Source organism: Delphinapterus leucas, chromosome 4, assembly GCF_059928025.1.
Source record: "Delphinapterus leucas isolate spDelLeu-1000000601 "Yukka" chromosome 4, BTC_Dleu_Yukka2, whole genome shotgun sequence".
NCBI lineage: Eukaryota > Metazoa > Chordata > Mammalia > Artiodactyla > Monodontidae > Delphinapterus > Delphinapterus leucas.
This window is the reverse complement of record NC_143132.1, coordinates 77898857-77925127: the sequence shown is the minus strand read 5'-3', so window position 1 is coordinate 77925127 and position 26271 is coordinate 77898857. Positions and strand designations below refer to the sequence as shown.

Here is a 26271-nt window from a genome sequence, read left to right as displayed (position 1 = left end):
TGGAGAGGGTGTGGAGAAAAGGGAACCCTCTTTCACTGTTGGTGGGAATATAAATTGATACAGCCACTTTGGAGAACAGTATGGAGGTTCCTTAAAAAACTATAAATAGAATTACCATATGACCCAGCAATCTCACTACTGGGCATATACCAAGAGAAAACCATAATTCAAAAAGACACATGCATCCCAATGTTCACTGCAGCACTATTTACAATAGCCAGGACATGGAAGCAGCCTAAACGCCCATCAATAGACAAGTGGATAAAGAAGATGTGGTACATATATACAATGGAATATTACTCAGCCTTAAAAAGGAATGAAATTAGTTTATTTGTAGAGACGTGGATGGATCTAGAGACTGTCATTCAGAGTGAAGTAAGTCAGAAAGAGAAAAACAAATATTGTATATTAACGCATATATGTGGAACCTAGAAAAATGGTACAGGTGAACCGGTTTGCAGGGCAGAAATTGAGACACAGATGTAGAGAACAAATGTATGGGCACCAAGGGGGGAACATGGCAGAAGGGGGTGGTGGTGTGTTGAATTGGGAGACTGAGATTTACATATATACACTAATATGTATAAAATGTATAACTAATAAGAACCTGCTGTATAAAAAAATAAATAAAATAAAATTCAAAAAAAACCTCAACAATTTAAGACCTATATTTTCACAAATATAGAGTATTAGTAACCTTTTAATCTCTGCAATGTGATTGATGGATATGTCATCTCCTTCCTTCCTTCCTTCCCTCATCTTTTCTTCTTTCCACCCATTCATTTAACAGATATTCACTAAGCACCTGCTATTTGCCAGTCACCATAAGTAGGCACTGAGGATTAAGCACTTAACAAGATAGGGCAATAGCCAAGTGAGAGAAGATAACATTTTCAAGTCTGTAAGTGGAAATGAGCCTGGCGTATCTTAGGAATTAAAATAAGTACAGCGGGAATGGATTAAAGAGATAGAAAAAGAGAGAGGATGAAAATGAACACTAGTACGCAGTCATGAAAGTCCTTGTTAAAGGTTTTGGGTTTTATTTCAAGTGCAATGGAAGCCAGTGGCGGGGCAGGGGGTGATTCAGCACATCTGTGAGCAGACTTTCTGTTTTTTGGAAAACTGTTCTGTCTGCCTACAGAGTAAAACCTGATCAGAACATGAGGACCAGCAAGGAGACTATCACAGTGAATTAGTTAAAATATAGTGTTGATTTGAACCAGGGTGGTAGCAAAAGGAGTGGAGGGAACCAGGAAATCTCAAATGCTATTAGGAAGTAGCATCTTTCAAAGTTTGGTAACAAGTCGGAGGGGAATAAGCATTGAAGGAAATGTTGGATTGAAAGATAACTTCTAGGGATTTGGTTTGAGCTACTAGGTGAGTGATGCTTTTTATGAAGACAGAAAACATTGGAAGTTGGGGAAAGAAAACTGACTTCATTAATTTGCATTTCTATGAGTATATGAGAAGTTGAACATTGTTTTTCATGTTTTATAACTTGGAATACAATATGCGCTCAACAAATATGTGTTAAACATTTATTATTGAATAAATAACCTTTGCCCATTTTTCAACTGTGTAGATCTTCAAAGTATGGGCTCTAGAGTGAGAAAAACCTAGGTTTGATTCCCAGTTTCACCTTAATCCCATTTCTTAATCTTTCTGAGGTCTAAATTCCTCATTTAAAAGGGGAGAAGAGGGTGAATAACAATACCTACAAGGAGTTGTTTATAGGATTAAAAGAGATATAGCTATATAAAATGCTCTGTATATTTTAACTGTTAAATAAATTTTGCTTATTTTTATTACTACCAATAAATAAGAAATGAATTACCAGTACTACTAATAATTCACAGTCTGTGTTTAAGTATTAATGATATTAACTGTTTTCCTGTAAACATTTTGCAACTTTTTCCACTTGCTATTATAAATCAATTTGATTAAAGTAGCTTTTATATTTATAAATCTTATGTAAAATCTATCTTTTTCTTAAAATTTCTTGTCTTTCATCATGCTAAGAAGAGCTTTCCTACTGTTATACAAATATTCCCTTGCATTTTCTTCTAAAAGTTCTATTTTTACTCATATTATTAATATAATAGAATTTATTTCGTGTATTTTTTCATATGCAGCAGAGAACTCAGTCCCCACCATACATGGTTAACTAGTCAACCTCCCCAATTAATGTATAATGAACTTTACCTACTATTTTAAATAGTGGTATATTAAATTCCCGTATGTAACAAAATATTCATTTAAGTAATAGAAGAAGACTATACAAAGATATTCACTACTACATTATTAACCATAATAAAAAACTGCAACTTCCTTAGTATTCATCAGTAAAGGACTGGTCAAATAAATTACGCTTTCCCCATATAATGCAATAAGGCAGATCTACATGTACTTACATGAGAAGTCCACAATATATTGTTAAGCATAAAATAAAACAAAAACAAAACATATACTGAAAATCAATATTTACAGTGTTGTCTTATTTTTATAAAAATGAAATAATAATTATAAATAAATACCTAAATATTTGTGTATGTATCTGAAAAAGCTTGGAAGCATAGTCACCAAAATTTAAGCTAGGAAAGTAATCCACGGGAGAGAGGATGGGATACGTATATGAGACTTTTTTTACAATTATACTTTTTACAATATATACGTCTACATTATTGGAATAGTTTTACAGATGGCATGTAGTATTTCTATAATCAGGAAATCAAGGGAAAAAATAAACTTTACCTGCAATGGCTTCATAGAGACCAGCTTTATACCCTAAGTACTCATACTCCTCAAATCTCTGAGGCCCCTCACACAGGGCTCTGCACTCTGTATCTTCATTGAAATATTCTCTTAAAGCTTGTTCAAAGTACTTGATAGCTAGTTCAAAGTCATCTGCCTCATAATGTTTAACTCCTTCACTGTAACTCTCCTGTAAAGAAACAAAGAAAAATTTTTTTTCAAAGAGCACCCAAGGGGCACTTGAATGGCAAAATGCAGGCAGACTCTGGATCACTTAGGTAGGTGGGTGTGGGACTCTTGCGCTGTGGAAGATAAAGAAGGATCGCACTGGGAGATAAAGGGAAACTTCCCTGGCTTCAACTAATTGTAAATGAGAAGGGACTGACTGAGTAAGCCTACTGCTGTGGCATCAATCAATTTCATTTTCTTCCTGAGCTCACTCAAGACTATATTTTCTAACCCTTTTAAATGCAGGTAGGGCCATGCAACAAAGTGCAGGAAGATGGATGTGGGTGGACGTGACACTCAATTCCAGGCCTGGTTCAAATATATATTTTTTGTGTGTGTATACTGCAATTTTACTTCAATTGCATAAACAAAGTTAGTGTGTAAGAAATTTAAATGAAACAGTATGGTAAAATTATCAGAGAACCAAAAAATCTAAAAAGGAAGTACACCTAAAACATGAGAATTCAACATTCATTAATGTTTCATCTTCAGTTTTGATTGACACTTGATGCTTGCAAATTTTGAAACAAACTTTGAGATCATGATGACTATTTTGAATAGATTTCAGCAACAACACTAAGATTTGTGCATTCAGTTGGTTTGCAGTTGACTTGTTAGCCATGTACATAATGTATAGTACAGATTTGTCACAGATCAGATCACAGCGTTGAAGGAAAGAAGTACCTTCCTGTAATTAGAAAGGATCCCCTAAACTGAACTCAGCTTAAGACATCCAATGTACAAGAGCACGGAAACCATCATAACAATGTGGCTCCAGGGAACATAGTTCATTTTTTTAAAAAATAAAAGGAAAAAAGACTTTCATCTAAAATCTTCCTCTCTTAGCCTTTTCTTCAGTCCTCTTGGAGGCCACACATTGAGACTGGTGATGTATCCAATTGAAAAAGATGCCCTTTCAACACACTGTGAATTTCAAGTAAGATTTCATTTAAAGGAATAGTTATGTAGCTTAAAAAAATCAAAATTTGTAAAGTACAGGTACCGTGGAAAAAGCCACTGGACTAGTTGCTGGGAAACCATGGTGTGACCCTGAGCAATTCACATGGGCTTCAATTCCAGTGGGTAAAATTGAAGTGCTGGAGTGGGTGCTGAGGCTCAGAGAGGGTTACAGACATTTACGTCACATCTTACTTTTCACCATATCATACTGATTTTCTAAGTTAATTTTCTTTTACTTTCAATTTTTCAACCCTGAATTACAATACTTCATCTTGGGAACTCTGAAAGTGTAAAAATGATACTGTATTGGACGTTGGAAATCAATGTGAGATCTCCATTCATAGGAATTTGCTTTGAGTCCATTGAAAGTTAGGAGCACTAAGTTCCTCATGGTTAGGACAGGGTCCCCAAAGCTCACCAGGTGTGGTTTGGCATCCCGATCTACCAGCTGGAGGTCTTCAACACCCGCCATCGTTCTGTAATTCTTGATGTTCTGCTGCATTTCCATGTGCTCAGGGTTGGCCATGAAAAATGTGTGTGCTGCTTCCACTGCCTTTTCCAGCTGGTTAAGCTATAAAGAGAAAAAAAGAGGATCAAATGAAGGCAAATATTTCTAAACTGGGTTCAGTAGCAGTCCAAGGTCTCACAGACAGAAAGTGTCAGGGCTGAGTTTTAGTTCACATTCACTCCACCCAGCCTCCACACTAAAGGGCAAGAGGTTAATAAACAGTGCTCCTAAAATGATATGTGGGTATTTTGGCATTGGTGAAAATGGATGAATGTGCTTTGTTCCAAGTTCGTTTTCTTCTCCCTCTTTTCTAAGCCATATGTGTTTTCTGGGAAATTGAATCTACATGCTTCTGTTTGTCTTACGATTGATCAAAATTAAAATCTGCCAATGCTGTGCCACCTCTAATTCACATTTTCAATATTTTTGTCTTTTATTTTCTCTTCTTTTCTTTTTGTTCCTTTTGCCGTTAATCCTGACAATGGAAGAATAAACTGTGACTTTCTGAAGGATGAGATTAGGGATACCTCCCACTCCTCCAAATCTGTTTTCAGGCTTTAGAATGTGAAGAACACAAGGTTAGAGGGAATAAATTTTTCCAATCCAGAAGAGATGCTAAATACAGCACACAAAACGTTATACCACATTCCTTTGATTGAGAAATTGATTCCAAACTTACAAGTTGGATTCTCATTAATATAAAAGGAAGGATTTTTAATAAACTACAAAGACACTATAAATCTCCTCTTAAACCACTTAATAAGCTGTTCTCCATGTAACGTGCAATGATGCATTTTTTGGTAACAAAATGTAATTAAATTTACTTGATTTAATACATTTTGCCCTATGCTTTATTCACGGAGAATGTCTATAGATAGAACCCTTTGCCTCATTTTAGAAAAGTGAATATTCACACTAGTACTAGTCATTTTCATGGTGAAATCCAAATTATGCTTGGTCTATTTTGAAGTATAAAGAAATGAAACCCACTGTTACTGAACAAATAAATATAAAATCATGGAAGGCATATAAGATTCACCTGAGTAGGCTTTTGATAGTCTGGCCACTCAAGTATTAGTAAGAAATAGAAAGTAGGTTCCTGAGTTCCCAGTCACTGCCTTCTCATGATATATAAAGAACCGTATCCCTTACTACAGAAAACATAAACTGCCCTATTTTAAGATCTGATATCCTTAACCTTGTCTAATAATAGTAAAGCCTTCTCCTTTTTTTTTTTTTTTGTGGTACGCGGGCCTCTCACTGTTGTGGCCTCTCCCGTTGTGGAGCACAGGCTCCGGATGCATGTGGGATCTTCCCGGACCGGGGCACGAACCCGTGTCCCCTGCATCGGCAGGCAGATTCTCAACCACTGCACCACCAGGGAAGCCCTCCTTTTCTTTTTAATTTGCATATTCTTCGCTACTGGCCTTCCTTCCATTAAATCTTGCCTGAAATCAGCTTTCCTTGCCACTTTTACCTTTGTTCTCGATTCTGCGGTTTCAGAATTATTTTTGCTGTCAAAATCATTCATTTTGAATTCCTGGTTTCTTTCTTAAATTTCCTCAATTTCTCACACACCAACACAGACAAATATGAGTTGTATGGATGTCTACATAGTGACAAGCATATAGCTACAGAGGAAAATGAATAGGTCCTAAATCGGGTATGTGTCTACACTTACTGACCAAGTGAACCTGGAAAAAGTCATTTAAACACTTGTGTCTTGGTTCTCCATTAAGAAACCGCCATACCACCACCTACTACATAGGATTTTGGAATGATTTAATTGTGTATTATATATAAATGTGCTTCAGAAATCACTAAAACTCTAAAAAAAAAAACTGGATACAATTTATATAAGATCTATTCATTTCAAGGATGTGAATATACTCTCATTAATGCTGGGTATGTATAGTCTACAACTCCCATAGACACATAATTTATGAGGATATAGTGAGGTACTTGTGGTTGGTGGAAACGGCCTCCAGTTAAGGGCCAAACTATAAGTTCTGAACACAAAAGGTTAGTACTGACACGCTCTAGTTTTATAACACCAGCCATTAACATTGAACGAAAATAGATAAATTTTTATAAATTTTGCACTTTCCTACCTTCATGTTTTGCTCAGACTGTTCCACTGACCTAGAGATCCTCTGACACTTGGATTTTCTTGTTGGAAATCTAACATATCCTATAAGGCCAAGCTTAAATCCTGCCTTCTCTAAGAAATTTTTTCTCAACCCTAAAGCTACAGTCAAGCACTGCAATATCATCGTACCCCTGTTCTTCTACTGGCACTTATCATACTCTGTCATATGTGGCACCTACCTAAGTACATTTGTTACTCCTAGTAGAACTTTCCGAGGATAGGGACCACATGACTTATTTATTTTTTTCTTTTCCATCTACTTTACATATAGATGATGTCTATGATATGTCTAGGAAAAGAGAAAAAATAAATTCTAAGAAGCAAACATTTACACACAAATCAAAAGGTATATTACATGTGAGTGTGCTTCATAAGCTATAATGGACTAGAAGGATGTAAGTTTAATAACAACATCTCTGAAGTCATCATTCACACGGAGAGCTTCCAATACTGATTATCACTGATGAATATGATTCAGTGGCTCTTGAAAACTGTTAGCCAACACTGATAAATTGGTTCCTTCTCTTAAATTTGACCACATTGGTTTTTTGCTTATTTGGTGCTTTCCCCATTTATAACCCAGTATTAAACATAATACCATGTTCCCAATATAAATATAAAGAAGATTCCATGACTTAAGGTTAATCCATAAAACTTATTCATGAACTGGCTTTTAAATTATTGTGAACCAGTTCAGGAAACTAGAATTACCTGCCAGAGATTATATATAAAACAGGCCATGATTTTAACTGGAAGCCTGATATCTTTGTAGTTCATTTTTGAAATTAGATACACACATCTGAAGTGGTAGGAAAAGTCCAGGTGAACATGTGTGTGCTACATATAAGCCTGTACTATTAGATGGAGATTATTATAAGGCCGTATAAGTACTAGGTTTCAGCTAAGGAAGGATCTACCTGCTACTCCATTGAAACAAACAAGAAGCTAACTGCCTTTAAAGGCTTCAAACTGGATTTCCTTTAAGACCAGACCAAATTAAAACATACCACAGGAGAAGGTAACTCTAATGTGAGGGTAACTCTATGCATTAGAAAAGTAAATTGTAAAATAAAGAACAACCGAGGAAAGGGGAATGATTCAACAAGATGGTATCATGCTTTGGGGGAGCTTGCTGCTCTACTGAGATATGAGAAATAACTGGTAAGAAATGCCTTCAACAAGCACTGGTTCACTTCATCTCAGGCTGTGAAGAACTAAGGCAAAAATTTTCTCCTGCCAGCCATGCTGCATGAAAAAAGGCTGATTAAATCAACACCCTGCTGATGTTTGGAAGTTACTCAGTCAACTGGTGAGTGAACCAGACTCTACTGACACACAAATGGTTTTCCATAATGAATAATAAAGGAGCATTTCAAAAATGCTTAAAAACTGTCAATAGCTATCCACTGACCACAGAGGTGATTCCAGAAACTATGTACCACGACATTCAGGAAACTGTAGGATTTGGCCCCTGCCCTATCTTTCTAGCATAACTTCCTCCTATTTACCACTATGCAAACTTTTCCCAGGAAAGTTCTAGAAAAACTTCTAGAAGTTTTATAATTTACCAACCCCCATTCAAGAAAACACAGGCTCAGTACTCCAGCCATACCAAATTCTTTATTTCACTCATTCATTTATTCAACAAATATTTATTTTGCATTAAATCCATGCCAGGCACTGTGAAAGTCTGAAAGTCTATGAGAATAACTACATGGCCAAAACAGACAAAAACCCTGCTTTCCAGATGTTTACAGTCTCATCCAAGAGGACAAACCTCAAGTAAATCAATCATTAATGAAAATAAGTTTAGATTGCACTAAGTGCTATGAAGAAATAAATGAACAAACAACACAGTAAGAGCTCGCTGGGCTGGGTGAAAGCAGGACTCCTTTAGATAAATTAGTCAAGTAAGGTCTCTGCAATGTGATTTTTGAGCTGAGACTTAAACGTTGAAAAGCCAGTCATGAACAGAAGAGGAGAAAGAGTGTTCCAGGCAAAAGAAAGTCAAGCAAAAAGGCCCTGAAATGGAAAAAGCTTGACATGTTTTAAAAGCAGAGTAGAAACTAAGAAGAGAGATTTGAGAAGTTGGATAACAGATCACTTGTACGCTACAGTAAAGAGTTTGAACATTATTCTAAGTGCAAGAGGAAACGATTAAAGAATTTTAAATACCTGATACATATTTTCAAATAATTCAGACTGCTATGTGGAGAACAGATCTTTGGTAGCAGGCAGGAGAACACTGCAGTAATCCAGGTCAGAGGTAATGCTTTCACATCGCAAAATAAAAATGGGACAGCATAGGTTTGCCCCCTCTTTTTCACCCCTCCCTCTTCCATTCCTTTGTCTTCCTTTCCATTTTTGCCCATCCTTGCCATAGCAAAATTTCTCAATTCCGAAGGCAGACGCATAGCCCAAAAGGAAACAATTCTAAAATTTCCAAAATTATTTTAGGAAAGATATACAAGTTCCCTCTCTTGTGAATTAGCATAAATATGAAGCTCAAATATTTTGAGTGTGAGTTTAGAACAGCTTGTAAGACATGTGCAAGAAAGGAAAGGGACTAATTCTAAAACACATTAAAACATGTAAAGAACACTGCGTCCATATGGGAACATATGTATATGTATAACTGATTCACTTTGTTATAAAGCAGAAACTAACACACCATTGTAAAGCAATTATACTCCAATAAAGATGTTAAAAAAAAAAGAACACTGCGTCCTTTTGTAAGAGAATATTTAAGATCACATTCCATTTTCTGAAGCCTTTTATACAACCAGTATAAAACATCAAGCCTGAAATAAGTAATTTCCATTCTTGTACTCAAACGACTTTTTCAATAAGGAAAGGAATTCTTTCTCTACTTTCCCCACCCTAACTTTGGGAATTCATCCAATATCATGCATTTTAGTTTGATGCAGTGCTATATTTTTGCCTTGGCTCTTTACTTAAATTTCACAATATAGCAACTTTAGAGAATTTTTAACCCCATATGAAGTTTCTTACCAACTGCCAAACATGTAAATAGACAGTGAAGACATCCTGTTTCTAAGCCACAGCAGAATTTTTAAGCTCTGATTAGTAGCATAATCACACTAGATGCAGGGGGAAGGAAGTCATCAGATTACAGCATGTACATCATCCTGAACACTAAAAATTCATGGGCTAAAAACTTTCTTTTATGAAGCGGGAGGTTTTTTTTATTAGTGGTGATACCCAACATTTTTGTAGATACTTCAGCTCTTCCTAATGTCTCCAAATTTACCTCAAATTTTTGTCAACCTAATTTTCCTTCACAGAACCACATTGTTAAATAAATAAATAAACTTCAAATAACTGAGCAACATATTAAAAGAATACTGTTGGGAATTTCCTGGCAGTCCAGTGGTTAGGACTCCGTGCTTTCACTGCCAGTGGTTAGGACTCCGTGCTTTCACTGCCAAGGGCCCAGGTTCAATCTCTGTTTGGGGAATTAAGAGCCCGCAAGCCATGGCACGGCCAAAAAAAAAAGAGAATACTGTTAAAATAAAGACCCATCCAATTTTGAAACAAAATTTGGAAGCAGTTTGCTTGAACTACTGAATTAAACTAAATCCTACAAATTACAGTGTTCCAAATGTAATGACCAGGATTTTTCATGAGAATTCAATCTTAGGAAATTCCTAAACATTTCCATATAATGGAGTCAGATTTTTAGAGAGTCCAAAAATAGCTATATGAAAAATAACTTTTCCTTCTTATGCCATAATTTCTGGCGATGTTACCATCCTTATTTTGTTAATATAACTTGCAAAAAGCCCCATATATTGAGGTCTTTTCATAATTCAGTTATAGTAAATAATTGGTTGATTTTCCTGATTAATTTATAAAATTAATTTCACCAGACATTGAGGACTACATGATAGACTGTGTTGTCCTTTTTGTCTTGACTACAAGGAAGCTCAGAACTAAACTGTATTTTCATTTACTGTTAACTGTATCAGGCTGGTTTATAGTATATCAAAGTGAAGCTAGTATATTTCCATTTTTTTCTTTGAGTTATTTTTGTGTTTGCTCCCATTTCAAAAATCTAATTATACAAATAATTGCTTTCACAAGGTAACTCAAAGTTCTTTTGGATACAGAAAAGGTGCAATTTACTCAAAAGATAAACCTCCGTAGTAAAGGAAATTTCTAGTAATTAAGTTCTTTCCTGCATGGCAAGGGAGAAAATTTAGAATTTTTTATCTTTAAAGAACACATAGGGCTTCCCTGGTGGCGCAGTGGTTGAGAGTCCGCCTGCCAATGCAGGGGACGTGGGTTCGTGCCCCGGTCCGGTAAGATCCCACATGCCGCGGAGCGGCTGGGCCCGTGAGCCATGGCCGCTGAGCCTGCGCGTCCGGAGCCTGTGCTCCGCAACGCGAGAGGCCACAACAGTGAGAGGCCCGCGTACCGCAAAAAAAAAAAAAAAAAAAAAAAAAAAAGAACACATAGTAATTCACACATTAGGTGTTCATGCTGAATGAAGAAAATTAACTTATCTTTGCATTTACAGAATGTTAGTCTAAAGTGTAGTCATGGTTATAAGTAAATATTTGTAGCTTTCAAAATGCTATTTGGTAAGGATTAGATGAGAAATGACATATTTAAAGAGTAACATTTTCTCTGTGGAGTAAGCTGGAAAGGAAACATATGTCTTTTTATAGCACTCTCTTTTGCCAACTGCTTGTATCCTTTTCTTCAATTACTTACTGTCCTGAGCCTGAATAATAGACTCCTGTTTTTTCTAAACGCTCTAAGTTTTAATCTGATGTTTACAACTGAACGTTAAACACTGATGGTGCCTTGCCACCGGCAAATGAGGTTACCAGTATGAACTCAGTGGAAGGACAGATTCTATCAGTTAAGCTTTCAGGAAGATTTCTTATCTAAAGAAAAACTATCTCTCAGGGTAACAAAAACACTAAAGTGAAGGAGCAAAACTTTTAAACGAGCTACTTCATATTAGAGACTATTTAAAACAAAAAGTCCTTGAGTTTTTTGAGAAGAAAAAAACCCAGGGAACTCAAAGTATTTGCCAAAAAATATGTGTGTGCTTAATTGCACAAAGTCCCTCAGGCTGTCTGTGTATTGTTGTATTGTCTAAGTCCTAACAAGAGAACACAAAAGACTTGGATGGCTGCTGGGTAAGGAGAGAGTACTATCTCAGTGATGGAACGTAAGCAAGTCATATCTGCCACGGATCAAATGAAATTAACGTGTGGTTTATTGGTATGTTACTGTTATTTTTAGTTTTAAACATTAGGACAGGGTAAGACTGAAAGACTGAACAACTGGGAAGGCATCTTAACCTCTGTGGTATTGTCCAGAAGTCTCCCTTGAGGTGTCAGAGAATGACTAACGTTGCGGAAAAGAAAGTTTAGGCTAAGACCTCTCTGACCTTTGTTTCCTGCTACTGTTTTTCAAAACACAGCTTTCATCCTCTTTAAAAATGTCTTTGGAAGGTCACTCATTTCATGTTCAGTTTTGCCAACATCCCATGACTGTTGTAGTAATCATCACTTTAACATGTAAAGGATCTTATTCGTGTCTGATTTTGAAAAACAAATAAATAGAAATCCAATGTCCCTCTTTATGATCTCAGAATTGTACTCTCCTTTGTGACCCCCATATCATGTGAGCATAATTTTGTGTGTGAGCTTGTTAATAAGAATTTACACGCGTATACTGTTGTGTAGTTTGCAAAGCACTTTACAATACTACTAACAAGAATTAAAATAATAAAATGATCATTTATCAAGTGTATACACAATCCTGATTACGGAATTCTTCAAGAAGCTGGAAGATGAACCCCTGCACGTCACCCCGGGCCCAGTGCAAAAGTAGTTGATCATTATTTACAAGAGCACAGTCATAATACAAACAATGAGCTACAGCACCATGGGGACGCTAGTGCTGGCACAGACTGAGTGGCCCTTAATGAACCTGATGGTATGAAAACAAAGTTTGTTGTTCTAACTGTTCACGCATGCTTAGCTTCTGCCTGGCTTTCATTATGACAAATGGAGATGAATGCTGTCTATCCCTAGTGACCCATTAAAAAGTTCTAGCTGGCCATCACTTTGCTAGAGCCAACAGCCTAATTGCTCACTACCAGAGTTGTATCTCCTCAGCGATCAGCAGCCAGATCACATTCTTTACACCAAACTGTACAAAGGTGCAATCATTTGAATTTATTTGTCAGATACGATTGCAGAACGGCAAATAAACTGGATTTGGGCTTTCTGCTTCTAAGATATCCTTTAAAAATCAGCACAGAAATAGCTTAATATAGATCTGGCACTGATTTTTCTGCTCTTGAGTATATAAAAAACTTTCCAAAACTTTTTTTGTATATCAGCCACATCGTTTTGTGAAAGAACAAAGTGATGGGTATAAAATGCTCGTCATAGGTGAGAAGGAGCGGGAGAACCGAGGACTGAGAATCAAAGTTTGCGTTTAGTTTCTGTTTCTTTCATAAACACCCACGTTTCCTGAGCGGATGACAGATGAAGGAATATGTGTCAGGGAAAAGAAGTAACACACTGGGCTTTGCCTTCTTAAAAATGGTAACAGTGCTAGGATAACGCTGGAGATAGCTCGCCAAAGTTGATGATTTGGGGAGGGGCTTTAGGGTTTAGTGAGCGTATAGAAAAATGCTATCATTACCATTTCTACCATCTTCTTTTCATTTCGGTCTCCCTTCCATTTTGTGTTTATGAAACAAATTTAACATTCCACCCAAACCACTCCACTGTGAGAAATATAAGAATAGCAAACAAGCAAATCAAACGCTTTCTCACTTGTACCGTTCTCACTTGTACCACATTCCTCTATGAAATATAAACTTTCTCTTGCTCTTATAAGGGTGGGGAGATTTACTTCAAAAAGTATTTCAAAACCTTCACTTCAGCTTATGTAAAAGAAAGCACCATGGCTGCAAGCCAAAGGGAGTTTCACTCCAAAGACCCCTCTTGGAGGGGACTTCAAGAAGAGACTAAGGTCCTTTCAGGTATTTACCTCAGGATGACTAATTGGTACTCTTAACCTGACAGGCTGCAGGGTCTTATTAAAGAGGTGTTTTTTGTTTTGTTTTGTTTGCGGTATGCGGGCCTCTCACTGCTGTGGCCTCTCCCGTTGCGGAGCACAGGTTCCGGACGTGCAGGCTCAGCGGCCATAGCTCAAGGGCCCAGCCGCTCCGCGGCATGTGGGATCTTCCTGGACCGGGGCACGAACCCGTGTCCCCTGCATCGGCAGGCGGACTCTCAACCACTACACCACCGGGGAAGCCCAAAGAGGTGGTTTTGATGATAGAGTTCTTTCAATGTTTCATAAGCTCCTCTGGCATCACATCTGTACTTTGTGAAACATTCAGCCACAACAATAACCTTAGGCTGTATTGTAAATTAAATATCCCTGCCATATACACAGGTTAAATATAAACCCAAACATTTCCTCCATACCTCAGTCAATAGACTGTATTGGAAAGAAGTTCCAGTCCACCTGAATTTCTGAGGAGGTTAAAGCTTGGAGAAAGTCTGCTTACTTACTGAACATTTTTCTGTTACTTTGGTGGAACCTGCATTGGTCTTCTGAAAATTAACTTCCATTAACCAAGATAACCAGGGCTAGAAAGGCCCTTTAAATCACATAGTACTAGTGCTTCACTTTACAGGTGGATAAAACATTTGCATAGAAAATCAGTGGCAAGACTATGGTTAGAATCTACATCTTTTCTTAAAACATTCACAAACATGTATTTGGGATTTTAATCCCTGTGATTTCAAAGTAGAGGTGAGTTCATGTAACAAGCATTTCCTGCTCACCTCTGCCATAGAAAGAACTGTGATAGATGTTCTCTGAGGATATAAAATATTTACAATATAGTCCTTGACCTTTTATTAAATACAGTCCAACGGGGCAAGGAGACTTACATGACTATTAATATCAAGAACTAAGTCTGTACAGGTAGAGTGAGTTACAGTCAACACGGTGCTATTGAAATTGAGAGAAATTTGAAACCACAGTAACCTGGAAGGTACAGGAAAGGCCTCATGGAGAACTGAGGACTGAGACTGGGTCTTGAAGAATAGAAAACATGTGGATGTCTCAGATGCAGAATAAGGTGAGCAGGAAGAAATAGGAATGACTCAGATGTTTTTATAGAATAGTAATTTGGCTGAACTGGCTCATGTGGAAGGACTAGATTGCGGAGTAATGGAAAACAAGGTTGAATGCAGCTGAAATTTGGGGACCTTTGAACACTAAACTGAGGTGTTTTGACTTTTATTTTTGGAAAAAGAGACTCAGATATATCTATGTGTGCATGTATGTGAGTGTAGTTATGAAAATAACCTCTGTCTCATTTCAAAAATAATTCAAAAAATAAAAATTATAATATTTGAGGTAACTATAAAAGTGTTTTTCTTAAGACTTTTTTTTTGGGGGGGGGAGCAATTTTAGGTTCAGAGCAAGATTGAGAGGAAAAACAGATATTTCCAATATCTCCCCATGTTGCCAAACAGACATAGCCTCTCCCATTATCAACATCCCTAACCACAGTGGTACGTTTGTTACAACTGAGGAACCTACATCAATACACCATAATCACCCAAAGACCATAGCAATCACTACCGGTAGTATACATTCTATGGGTTTAGAGAAATGTATAATGACAAGTATATATCATTATAGTATCATACAGAGCATTTTCATGCCCTAAAAATCCTCTGTTCTCCATCTATTCATCACCCCCACCCCAACCCCTGGCAACCACTGATCTTTTTACTGTCTCCATAGCTTTGCCTTTTCCAGACTGTTATATAGTTATAATCTCAGTATTGTGACTTTTCAGATTGGCTTCTTTCACTTAGTGATGTGCATTTGAGGTTTCTCTGTCTTTTTCACTTGATAGCTCATTTCTTTTTAGCATTGAGTAATATTCCACTGTCTGACGTACCACAGTTTATTTATTTATTCACCTACAGTATGAATAAATACTGTAGGTATGTCAGTATTTGTGAGCAGTAGGTCATGGCTGTTTCCAAGTTTTGCAAATTATGAATAAAGCTGCTATAAACATCTGGGTGCAGATTACTGTGCTAACGTAAGTTTTCAACTCCTTTAGAGAAATACCAAGGAATGATATTGCTGGATGGTGCAGTAAGAGCAGTTTAGTTTTGTAAGAAACTGCTCTTCTGTCTTCTGGAGTGGCCTCACCATTTTGCATTCCCATAAGCAATGAATGAGAGTTCTTATTGCTCCACATCCTTGCCAGCATTTGATGTTGTCGGTGTTCTGGATATTGGTCTCATAGTTGTGTGGTAGTATTTCATTTTTGCTTTAATTTGCATTTCCCTGATGAAATATGATGTAGAGGGTTTCTTCGTATGCTTATTTACGATCCGTATATCTTCATTGGTGAGGTGTCTGTTAAGGTCTTTACTCATTTTTAAATTGGGTTGTTGGTTTTCTTATTTTTGAGTTTTAAGAGTTTTTTGTATATTTTGGGTAACAATTCTTTATCTCAAATATGCCTTTTGCCAATATATTTTCCCTAGTCTGTTGCTTGTCTTCTAATTCTCTTCACATTGTCTTTTGTAGAACAGAAGCTTTTAATTTTAATGAAGCCCATCTTATCAGTTATTCCATTTATGGATGGTGCCTTTGGTGTTGTATCCAAAAAGCTACTGCCATATCCAAAGTCATCTATGTTATCTTCTAGAATTTTTATATTTGTGCAGTTTAATCAATTTTGAGTTAATTTTTGTGAAGGACATAATTTTTTATGTAGATTCCTTTTTTTATTGTTTTTTTTTGCATGTGACTATCCAGTTGTTCCAGCACCATTTTGAAAAGACTGTCTTTGCTCCACTGTATTGCCTTCACTCCTTTGACAAAGATCAGTGAATATATTTATATGGGTCTATTTCTGGGCTCTTTACTCTGTTCCATTGATCTATATGTCTGTTTTTGTGCCAGTACCATACTGTTTTGATTGCTTTAGATTTGTAGTATAATTTCAAGCTCGGAAACATTGGTTTTGTTTTGTTTTGTTTGGTACCTTTCTCAAGATTTCTTTGGCTTTTTGGGGTCTTTTGTGGTTCCATACAAATTTTAGGAGTATTTGCTCTAGTTCTGTAAAAATTGCCCTTGATATTTTGATAGGGAGTGTATAAAACCAGAGATCAACTACAAGAACAAAACTGAAAAAAAAAAAAAAACACATGGAAACTAAATAACACGCTACTAAACACAAAACAGGATGATGAAGAATTCAAAGAGGAAATCAAAAAATACTTTTAGACAAATGAAAATGGAATCACAACTGTCCAAAACCTATAGGATGCAGCAAACGCAGTTCAAAGAGGGAAGTCTGTAGTGATACAGGCCTTTCTCAAGAAACAAGAAAAATCTCAGATAAACAATCTAAATGTACATTTAAAAGAATTAGAAAAAGAAGGATGAGCAAAGACCAAATTTAGTAGAAAGAAGGATATTATAAAGATCAGAGCAGAAATAAATAAAATAGATTAAAAAAAAACCAGAAAAGATCAGTGAAACTAAGATTTGGTCCTTTGAATACATAAACAAAATTGACAAATCTTTAGCCACACTCATCAAGGGGAAAATAAAAAAGAGAGAGAGAGAGAAATAGCCCAAAGAAATAAAATTAGAAATAAAAGAGGAGAAATTACAATGAATGCCACAGATATACAAAGGATCATAAGAGAATACTACAAACAATCATATGTCCACAAATTATAAAACTTAGAAGAAATGGATAACTTCCATTGTATGTAGAAACATACAATCATCCAAAACTGAATTATGAATAAATAAAAAATGTGAATAGACTGATTTGCTAGTAATGAAATTAAACAGTAATTTTAAAAACTCCTCCCCAAAAAAAGTCCAGGTCCAGAGGGCTTCACAGGTGAATTCTACCAAACATTTAAAAAGGAGTTAATACCTATCCTTCTCAAAGGATTCCAAAAAATTGAAGAGGAAGAAACACTTCCAAACTCATTTTATGAGGGCAGCATTACCCAAATACCAAAACCAGACAAAGACACCACAAAAAAGAAAATTACAGGCCACTATCCCTGGTGAACATAGATGTAAAAATCCACAACAAAATATTAGTAAACCAAATTTAACAGACATTAAAAGAATTATACACTATGGATCAAGTGGGATTTATTCTAGGGATGTAAGGGTGGTTTAACATCCATAAATCAATGTGATACACCACGTTAATAAAATGAAGAATAAAAATCATATGATTACCTCAACAGATGCAGGAAAAACATGTGACAAAATTCAACATCTATTTACGATAGAAGTTCTCAACAAAGCAGGCATAGAGGGAACGTACCTCAACATAATAAAGGGCATTTATGACAAACTCACAGCTAACATCATACTCAACCCTGAAAAGCTTAAAGCTTTTCCTCTAAGATCAGGAATAAGACAAGCATTTCCACTCACCACCCTTATTCAACACAGTATTGGAAGTCCTCACCATAGCAATTAGAAATAAAGAAATAAAAGGCATCCAGGGTTTCCCTGGTGGCACAGTGGTTGAGAGTCCGCCTGTCGATGCAGGGGACATGGGTTCGTGCCCCGGTGCGGGAAGATCCCACATGCCGCGGAGCGGCTGGGCCCATGAGCCATGGCCGCTGAGCCTGCGCGTCTGGAGCCTGTGCTCCGCAATGGGAGAGGCCATCCAAATTGTAAAGGAAGAAGTAAAACTGTCACTATTCGCAGATGACATGATACTATATATAGGAAACCCAAAAGACTCCACCAAAAAAAAATTAGAACTAATAAATAAATTCATAAAGTTGCAGATCCCTTCCTCCAGGTCAGTTAGTCTCTGATGGTACTAGGGCAAGTTAGGTTCTGGTTAGCTAGTTCCTCCTGAGGGTAAGCCTTGTTAAGAAGAACAAAGTTTCTCTGGTGTACTTCAAAATGGTTCCTTTTCCCCCTCCTTGCTGGAAGCATGAGGGGATTTTTCTCTAATATTTACTGTGAGAACCTGGTCGAGTTTCTCGAGGTAAATTTCACACTATTGCGTGTGCCCCTCTGTGATTGGGTCCTCCACTGGAGTTTTTAACTCTCAGAATTGTCCATACTGAACCTAAAGCAATTTGTCAATTACAGTTTAGGTTTTCCTACCCCTGCACGGGTCTCCTCAGTGGTTTCTGCTAATTAGTCTCTGCTTCATAAGCCAAGATAGCCTGTATTCATCTGTCTCTCTCTCCAATCTTGGAAGCAGTGGTTTGCCCTACAGTCTCAACCTCTTTTATGGATCCTAGAATCGTTGTTGATTTTTCAGTCTGTTTAGCTCTTTACTTGTTGCTAGGATGGGATGGCAACATCCAAGTTCCTTATATGCAGAACCAGAAACCAGAAGTCTGAAATACATTTCATTTCTCAGCAGGGGGAAGGGTATAAGAATGGCACTATATAACCAACTTGATATTCTTTCTCTTGTGGAAAAGTTAGCCTGGTGTTTGTAGGATAAACTGGGAGTAAAGGGAGACTGGAGAAGAGGCAAAATTCCTGGAAAACATTGTGATTTTTTTCTCACATAAAGAAGAAGTAAGTTGACTGTCTTAGTCACCTTAGGCTGCCATAATGAAACACATTGAATGGGTGGCTTAAACAAGAGATATTTATTTTCTCACAGTTCTGGAGTCTGGATATCTGAAATCAGGGTGCCAGCATGGCCAGGCTTTGGTGAAAGTCCTCTTCCTGGTTTGCAGATGGTCACCTTCTCCTTCTGTCCTCATATGTAGTGGGCCGCTCTCTGGTATCTACTCTTATAAGGGCATTAATCTTATCATGAGTGCCCCACTCTCATGACCTCATCTAAACCTAATAACCTCCCAAAGCCCTCACCTCCAAACGCCATCACATTGGTAGTTAAAGATTCAACATATTAATTTTGGGGGAACACAATTCTGTCCACTGCATTAGTCAAAGGAAATGTAAAAATTAAGGACATGCTTAAAATTTCAAAGCCAGTCAGTTATGGAATATGATTGAAACAGCAATGGAAATCAGTATTTTTAGGAGATTCCAAAATTTTGTCGTGGTTTGAAGAAAATATTTCATTTTGAACTTGGTTGTGTTTGGTATAATGGGAGGAATGCAGAAGAATACATCTCCTTAGCAGTGAAGAATCTTGACTGGAGAACTGATCAATTGAGAGTTGGGCAAGGTCTTCACCTAAGGCACACTTGGGATCTTTGGTCCAGAGAAAGAGAAGACTTTCAAGGATGAAGGCATGATCAATTGGTATAAGTAACTCAGAGCAACCCAGAAGTGCAGGGAAAATGCCTTTGGGTCTGTGGTTAACCCTTATCTTGCTAAGAAGTGTATTCCCCTGGATGGTCATGAGAGTTATTATTTTTTAATGTTTTTATAGTTAAGGATAAGATAAACTGTATTAAAAATTAAATTTATATAGGGTAATATTTTTAGAATCTTTAATATGCTACTATGATAGTTCATTTCTATAAATGGAATTTTTTCTCTACATTTTTCAAACTTTTTTGACCAAAGAGCCATCCTTCCTTCTTCAGAGTGACTCAAGGAACTAATCAGCCTTCTGAGACTCTACATTGTTGGTATGTATATAGCGACCCACGCTGTGGGTAAACTTCATTAACTGATGAAAGAATGGCTTAATTGTAAAATCATTACATAAGTGATCCCAGAATCCCAAAATGCAAATACTGAAATGGTCCTTATACATCATTTGGTGTAAGACTCCCTCCTCCAATACTTATGTGAATAAGATAACTAAAATATAAAGTGAAAAATTGTTCTCAGGGTCACATACATCCTGATAGAAATGCTAGATCCCACAACCTGGTCTTCTAATTCCAAAGTTAATGGTGTTTTACTACTTCATTGCATCTAAGACTAAGTGGCCAATCCTTTTTATTTAGCAGGAAAATAAAGAATGTACCATTTTGGCTAAGTACATATAAAAAAGTTACACCCAAAATATATCCCTATAAAAGACATAAAAGAGTACTTTTCTCCACGCCACCCAGAGTAAGCAAAATTAAAGTTAAAAAGCGGTTGCTAATGAGTACAGAACTATAGGATTGGGTTCAAATGAAGAGACTGGTTTGAATTGAACCACAGCCTAGAAAAATCATATCAATAGACTATAAAATTATATTCAGTGGTTAAAAAATAACTCAGGGTTTCTGATTTTAACTTTGCACATACTGTGGGTTTACATTGGCTTCCTTCCCCTTAAAATGTTATGTTGTGGCAGAGTTTAGCAGCTGCATGTTTGGTTTATACTAAGAAAAGATTGCCACTATGATCTTCCACATATGGAGTTCAATCCTCCCACTTTGTCTGCATAACGTAATATAAGGTTTGTATTTCTAGGGAAACTGAGGTTCAGGCCACTCCACTTTGTCTTTCAGTTCAACCTGACCAACATTTAATGAGGGTCTTATGCTGGGTATTGGGTGGGTGGGGATGATAGGGAGGAATGTGAGTTAGTTCCTGCTTTTTATTAGTAATCTGTGGGACGGGGTGAGAAATCAGACAAATACCTATAATTCAGGGTTGAGTATGATTAAGAGAAGAGAAGTAAAAACAAATACTGTAAGGATTCAAAGTAGGAAAAAGCACTTCTAAATAGGTGGATTTGGGTCTAGAAAGTCTTCACGGAAATCTTATTATGAATATGGCATTTGTAATGGAACCTGAAAGATGGATGGAATTTCAACAGACACAGTCACCAGGAAGGGCATCTCACAAAGACCAGAAAATTCAAGACAAATGAATCTTCTCTTCTAGGCATTCTGGAATGGTACATCTGTTTTTATTTATGGTACTTAAACCTCCCATTCTGAAAAGGAGTTTGATCAAAACTCTTCCTCTAAGCATCCTCTTTCACTTTATTGTAACCAAAAAGTTTTCCTAATGCAAGAACACTTAAAAAGTAGGCTGGGGACAAAGTGGTATGGGTTTGAAGCTAAGCACATATTGTATCACATTTGGGGGAACACTTGAAACTTTCAGAGCAAATGGAGTGACTTGAATCTTTTGAAACTCACTTCCAGAAACATCTCAGTCTCATTGGAAAGGAGTAAGTCTAGGTTACTAGGTTATACTAGGTCAGTCTGTAGTGAGGCAGCTTAGATCAATCCCACTGAGCTCCAGGGGCCAGTATACCCTACTCCATCCAGTCAGGTCTCAACCTGGCCTTTCATCCCTAGCATTATGGAACCAAGCCACATAATCACACTCTGAAAGTTACAGCTGGTCAGGCATGCCAACAGAGTGCTAAATTGCCACATTTCCCATTACTGGAAGACCCACTTTCTGTTAGTCTAAAGCCTCTTTAAGGCTTTCAAAGACTGAAAGCCTTTTAAAGACTCCACTGCAAGTCCAATTTTCAATCAGAAAGAAATCCCAGCCAAGTTATTAAAATGAACATAGCCGTCCATCTGGGAGTTGCCATCTCTGCTCTCTTTACCCAGAACATGTGGTCCTGCTACAAAATAATATAAGCAGGGTTCATTCTTTTCATTTGAAAACACCCCCATGAGGCACTAAAGGAATTCTCACTTGCTTCTCCTCAGAGACAGTTAGGCAGAGAGATTCTGTTACTCTTTTATTAATCTTTGCCTCATGCCCCATGTGAGCAGACGGAAGTCTTATAGGAAAGGCTATATGAATTGCAATTATTAACCTTGTGCTTTCCTGTTCAGGAAGTGAAGATGTTGAAACCTATAAAAGTAAACCTATAAGAGTAAAAGGATTTAGGGAGCCTAAATCCTACTTCTCCTACTCCAAGCTCTAGTGAAAAAGAAGCTCAGAGCAAATGTTCATATTCTTAAAGGGAAGAAAGTAAGTATGCGTGTGAGTACTTAAGATAAACAACAGTCTCCTACCACTTATTTTATGAAGAAATTTAACATAGCTAATCTCAAGTCATTATCATATGTAGGCTGGGCAGATGTTAATGTCCCAATTTCACAGTGACAAAAATGAAGCTCAGAGAAGCTAAATAATAATAGTTGTTACTATTATTGAGGCCAGAGACATGAAATAAATGTATGACCACATGTTTATGAGCTGAATTGTATCCCCTAAGTCTCATAGGTCAATTTAGGTGAACTCTTACCCCAGGACCTAAGGATGTGACTGTATTTGGAGATAGGGCCTTTAAAGAGGTAATTAAGTTAAAATGAGGCCTTTAGGATTAGGCCTATCTGTCCCTAATCCAATCTGACTGGTGTTTTTATAAGAAAAAAAGATGAGGATACAGAGAGAGACATCACTGACACTACTGCATAGAGGAAAGGCCATGTGAAGACACAGGGAGAAGGTGACCACCTGCAAGCCAAGGAGAGAGGCCTCAGAAGAAACCATTCCTGCAGACACCTTGATCTTGAACTCGTAGTCTCCAGAACTGTGAGAAAATGAATGTCTGCTGTTTAAGCCCCCCAGTCTGTGGTATTCTCTTATGAAAGCCTTAGTAAAGTAATATACAACATTTTTAAAATGAAAATAACAGCGAGGTAGGAATCAATAACTTCATTTGCAACTGAGAAAACTAAAAAGCCTAAGTAACTGAATCTGACTTTAAACCCAGTGATGTCTTACACCAGAACTCGGGCCCTTCATCTCACTGCTGTATTCCCCCAAGTGATAAGCTGATCAATGACAATGCTAACAACTAAATTAGGGCACTGTAACTTTTAACTCAGTGTTCTTGCCATCAGAGCATCATGAAATTACCTTGGTAGGCCAGTTTTGACATTAAAACAGGGTGGGAAACAGGGTTAAGAAAAAAATAGAGTTCCAAATGAAAATTAAAATACCTGGTTTCCCCTATAATTTCTCAGGATAAGACCAGAAAATTCAAGACAAATGAATCTTCTCTTCTAGGCATTCTGGAATGGTACATCTGTTTTTATTTATGGTACTTAAACCTCCCATTCTGAAAAGGAGTTTGATCAAAACTCTTCCTCTAAGCATCCTCTTTCACTTTATTGTAACCAAAAAGTTTTCCTAATGCAGAAAGCTCCCAAAGGGAAGATACTTTCCTGGTATTATTTTAATTATCTGGTAAAGTTCCTGAAAAATGCTGAAAACTCATAATACCAGAGAACCAGACAGAGAAGTCTGCCTGGGAAATGTCATGGCAGTTTTGTAAAGCAGCGTTTCTAAGACTCCATACTAACTCTGATCTGATCAAATTAAAAGTGAAGTTTTTAACAATAGGTATGGACTAAATCATAGCATAATTATTTGGTAGAGTATTATACGCCCACTGAGACTAATGAGCCATGCAAAGATGCTCATGATACATTTGAAAGAAAAAAGCAGACTGGACGAAACTATGAATAGTATGAACCCATTTATGTAATATAAATTCATTAAAAAATTTTATACACCAGATGTTAATAGCAGCTGTGTTCAGGTAGAGTCAGGGAACTTAACTTAGGACTTAATAATTAATCTCTGTTTTTCATCTTGTTTTCTAATTTTCAAAAACAAATATATGGTATGGCTGTGTTATGAAGAAACAGAAATGGAAGTCAAATGGGAAAGTAAGCAAAAGTCAAGGTTTATTATGATTTCCTGAAAAAAGAAATATACTAGTCAAGGAAGGACTTAATCTTGGAAGAAACTCTTTTAATACCATCAGTGAATCTGATTTCTAGAATTCAAGTAAGACAAGTGAAATTCTGAGAAGCTGTGTGTGTGTGTGTGCATGAGCATTCCTGTGTGCATAAGGGCATCATATTTAAATGCACAAAGGCAAACAGCTGTGGGGAACTTTCTTGTGAACTCCTGTTCCCCTTAATCTATTGAACACACTGAAGCCAGAATAATCTTTCTAAAATGCAAGTCTGATCTTATCTTTCCCTGATTGAAACTTTCAAAGGCTCCCCCCTGGTCTGAGGATAAATTCATAGTCCTTAAGTGACTCCCAAGCTCCTGCCTAACTGGTCCTGGTTTACTGGCCCAGACTTTCTTTTCACTATTCTCTGTTGCTTTCTCAGCTATGGTCCTGTTGGATTTTGTCTCAGTTCCATTTACTCTCTCCTCTCTGAATTTCTATGTTCTTTTTTTCGAAAAAATATCCTTCCAAATCTTTGCCTAATTATTTCTTACTCATCTTTAGTTGTTTGCTTAGACATCATTCCCTCATAGTGCCTCCCTCAAGGCATTACAATCATCCATTGACGTGCCTGAGTTCTCCATTGGTTCTCTTGTGGCAGAGTTATGAAGATGTTGTTTACCAGTATACAGAAAGTTATGAGATTTTGCAAGTTAAAAAAATTGATGCAGGGCTTCTCTGGTGGTGCAGTGGTTGAGAGTCCGCCTGCCAATTCAGGGGACACGGGTTCGTGCCCCGGTCCAGGAAAAAAAAAATGGATGCATTTGTAGAAAAAATAGAACAATATTCTCTCTTAATTTGAAGATATGCTCAACTCACAAAGAGCTCTGTCTCTATGTGGCTCTGATTGGCTATTACATTGCTGGTGATTAACCCTCCTTGGCACATCTTGGGTTTTCAGTAACTGGATGAAAGGCTGTTCATGTAGTTGTCCACTCATCAAACACTGGAGAGTTTTGCTTAATGTGTCAGTGTAGGCTAGCCACCAATTATACGTGATAGGCACACAGGACATGAGTGTGTCCATCACAATGTATCAATATCAACATAGTAAGAGATGACAGCATTGTGAGAGCTACAAAAAGTAGATAAACAATGATCAGGTGGTGAATTAAGTACAAAAGAGAGTGATGTGGGTATGCAGAACACTTAACTCAAAACTGGTGGCATTTATTCTATCCCCAAGTTTTTCAAATTATGGAAGATGATTAAAAACTACAGCACTCTCCTGATAGCTGTTTTCTGAAAGGAGTTTGGTTAAACTGGAACTAGTAAGTCATTCTTGAGCAATTTTTAAAGATTAAAAATAAACTAATGATAATGATAAGAATCTGTTAGCAAACTGACTAACTGAAAGACATTTACTTAAATAGGCATAGACTTCAGCCAGCTGCCTGATGACAGATTCATTGGTGGAAAGACAAGCAGGTCTGTCTTCTTGCTACATGGGATGGGGCAAGGGTGAAACATGTAAGAAGAGAAAAATATACAAATAAAACCTGTAAATTCCAAAGAGAAGACAGATTTTCCTTGTAAATATTTTCCCTTAGGACTTCTGACATCCTTTAGGGAAATGATGATTTTAAAAACCCTGGCTTTGCATGCTGCTAGGTTTTCAAATATATTTTCCAGAACTGGAGGGTAAATGGAATGGTCCTGGCTGCCAAATGCTGATGGCTTCAAAAATCCTCTATGAGAAAAGAAAATTGAGTCAATTAAATCATCACTTCATCATTTTCACATATGAAATATTGCACTGAGACCAAGAATTTGGTGTGGGTAAGATATCAGTAAATCTGATTTGATCCCATTTTTTAAAAATAGGAGAAATTATTTATCTTTTTCTTTGTATTTGTCCTCAAGAAAAATACTTCTTTGGGAATTTAGGGAGAAAAAAATCTTCTTTGGGAATTTAGGGAGAAAAAAACTTTTGGTGGCAAAATATAGACAAAATATAGACAATAGATAGCTGATTTA

At 36.9% G+C, this 26271-nt stretch overlaps 1 protein-coding gene across 4 annotated transcripts in view; it reads right to left on the bottom strand.

Annotated features, from left to right (window-relative positions):
• The window catches only part of P3H2 (prolyl 3-hydroxylase 2), a 166968-nt gene that overhangs the window by 48469 nt on the left and 92228 nt on the right, over positions 1–26271 (bottom strand). For all 4 annotated transcript variants that reach the window (XM_089910685.1, XM_089910686.1, XM_089910684.1 and 1 more), the window contains exons 2-3: positions 4358–4510; positions 2752–2941 (exon numbers count right to left, since the gene is read on the bottom strand). In XM_089910685.1, the coding sequence (XP_089766811.1) occupies positions 2752–2941; positions 4358–4510 (343 nt within the window). The remainder of the gene's footprint in view (positions 1–2751; positions 2942–4357; positions 4511–26271) is intronic.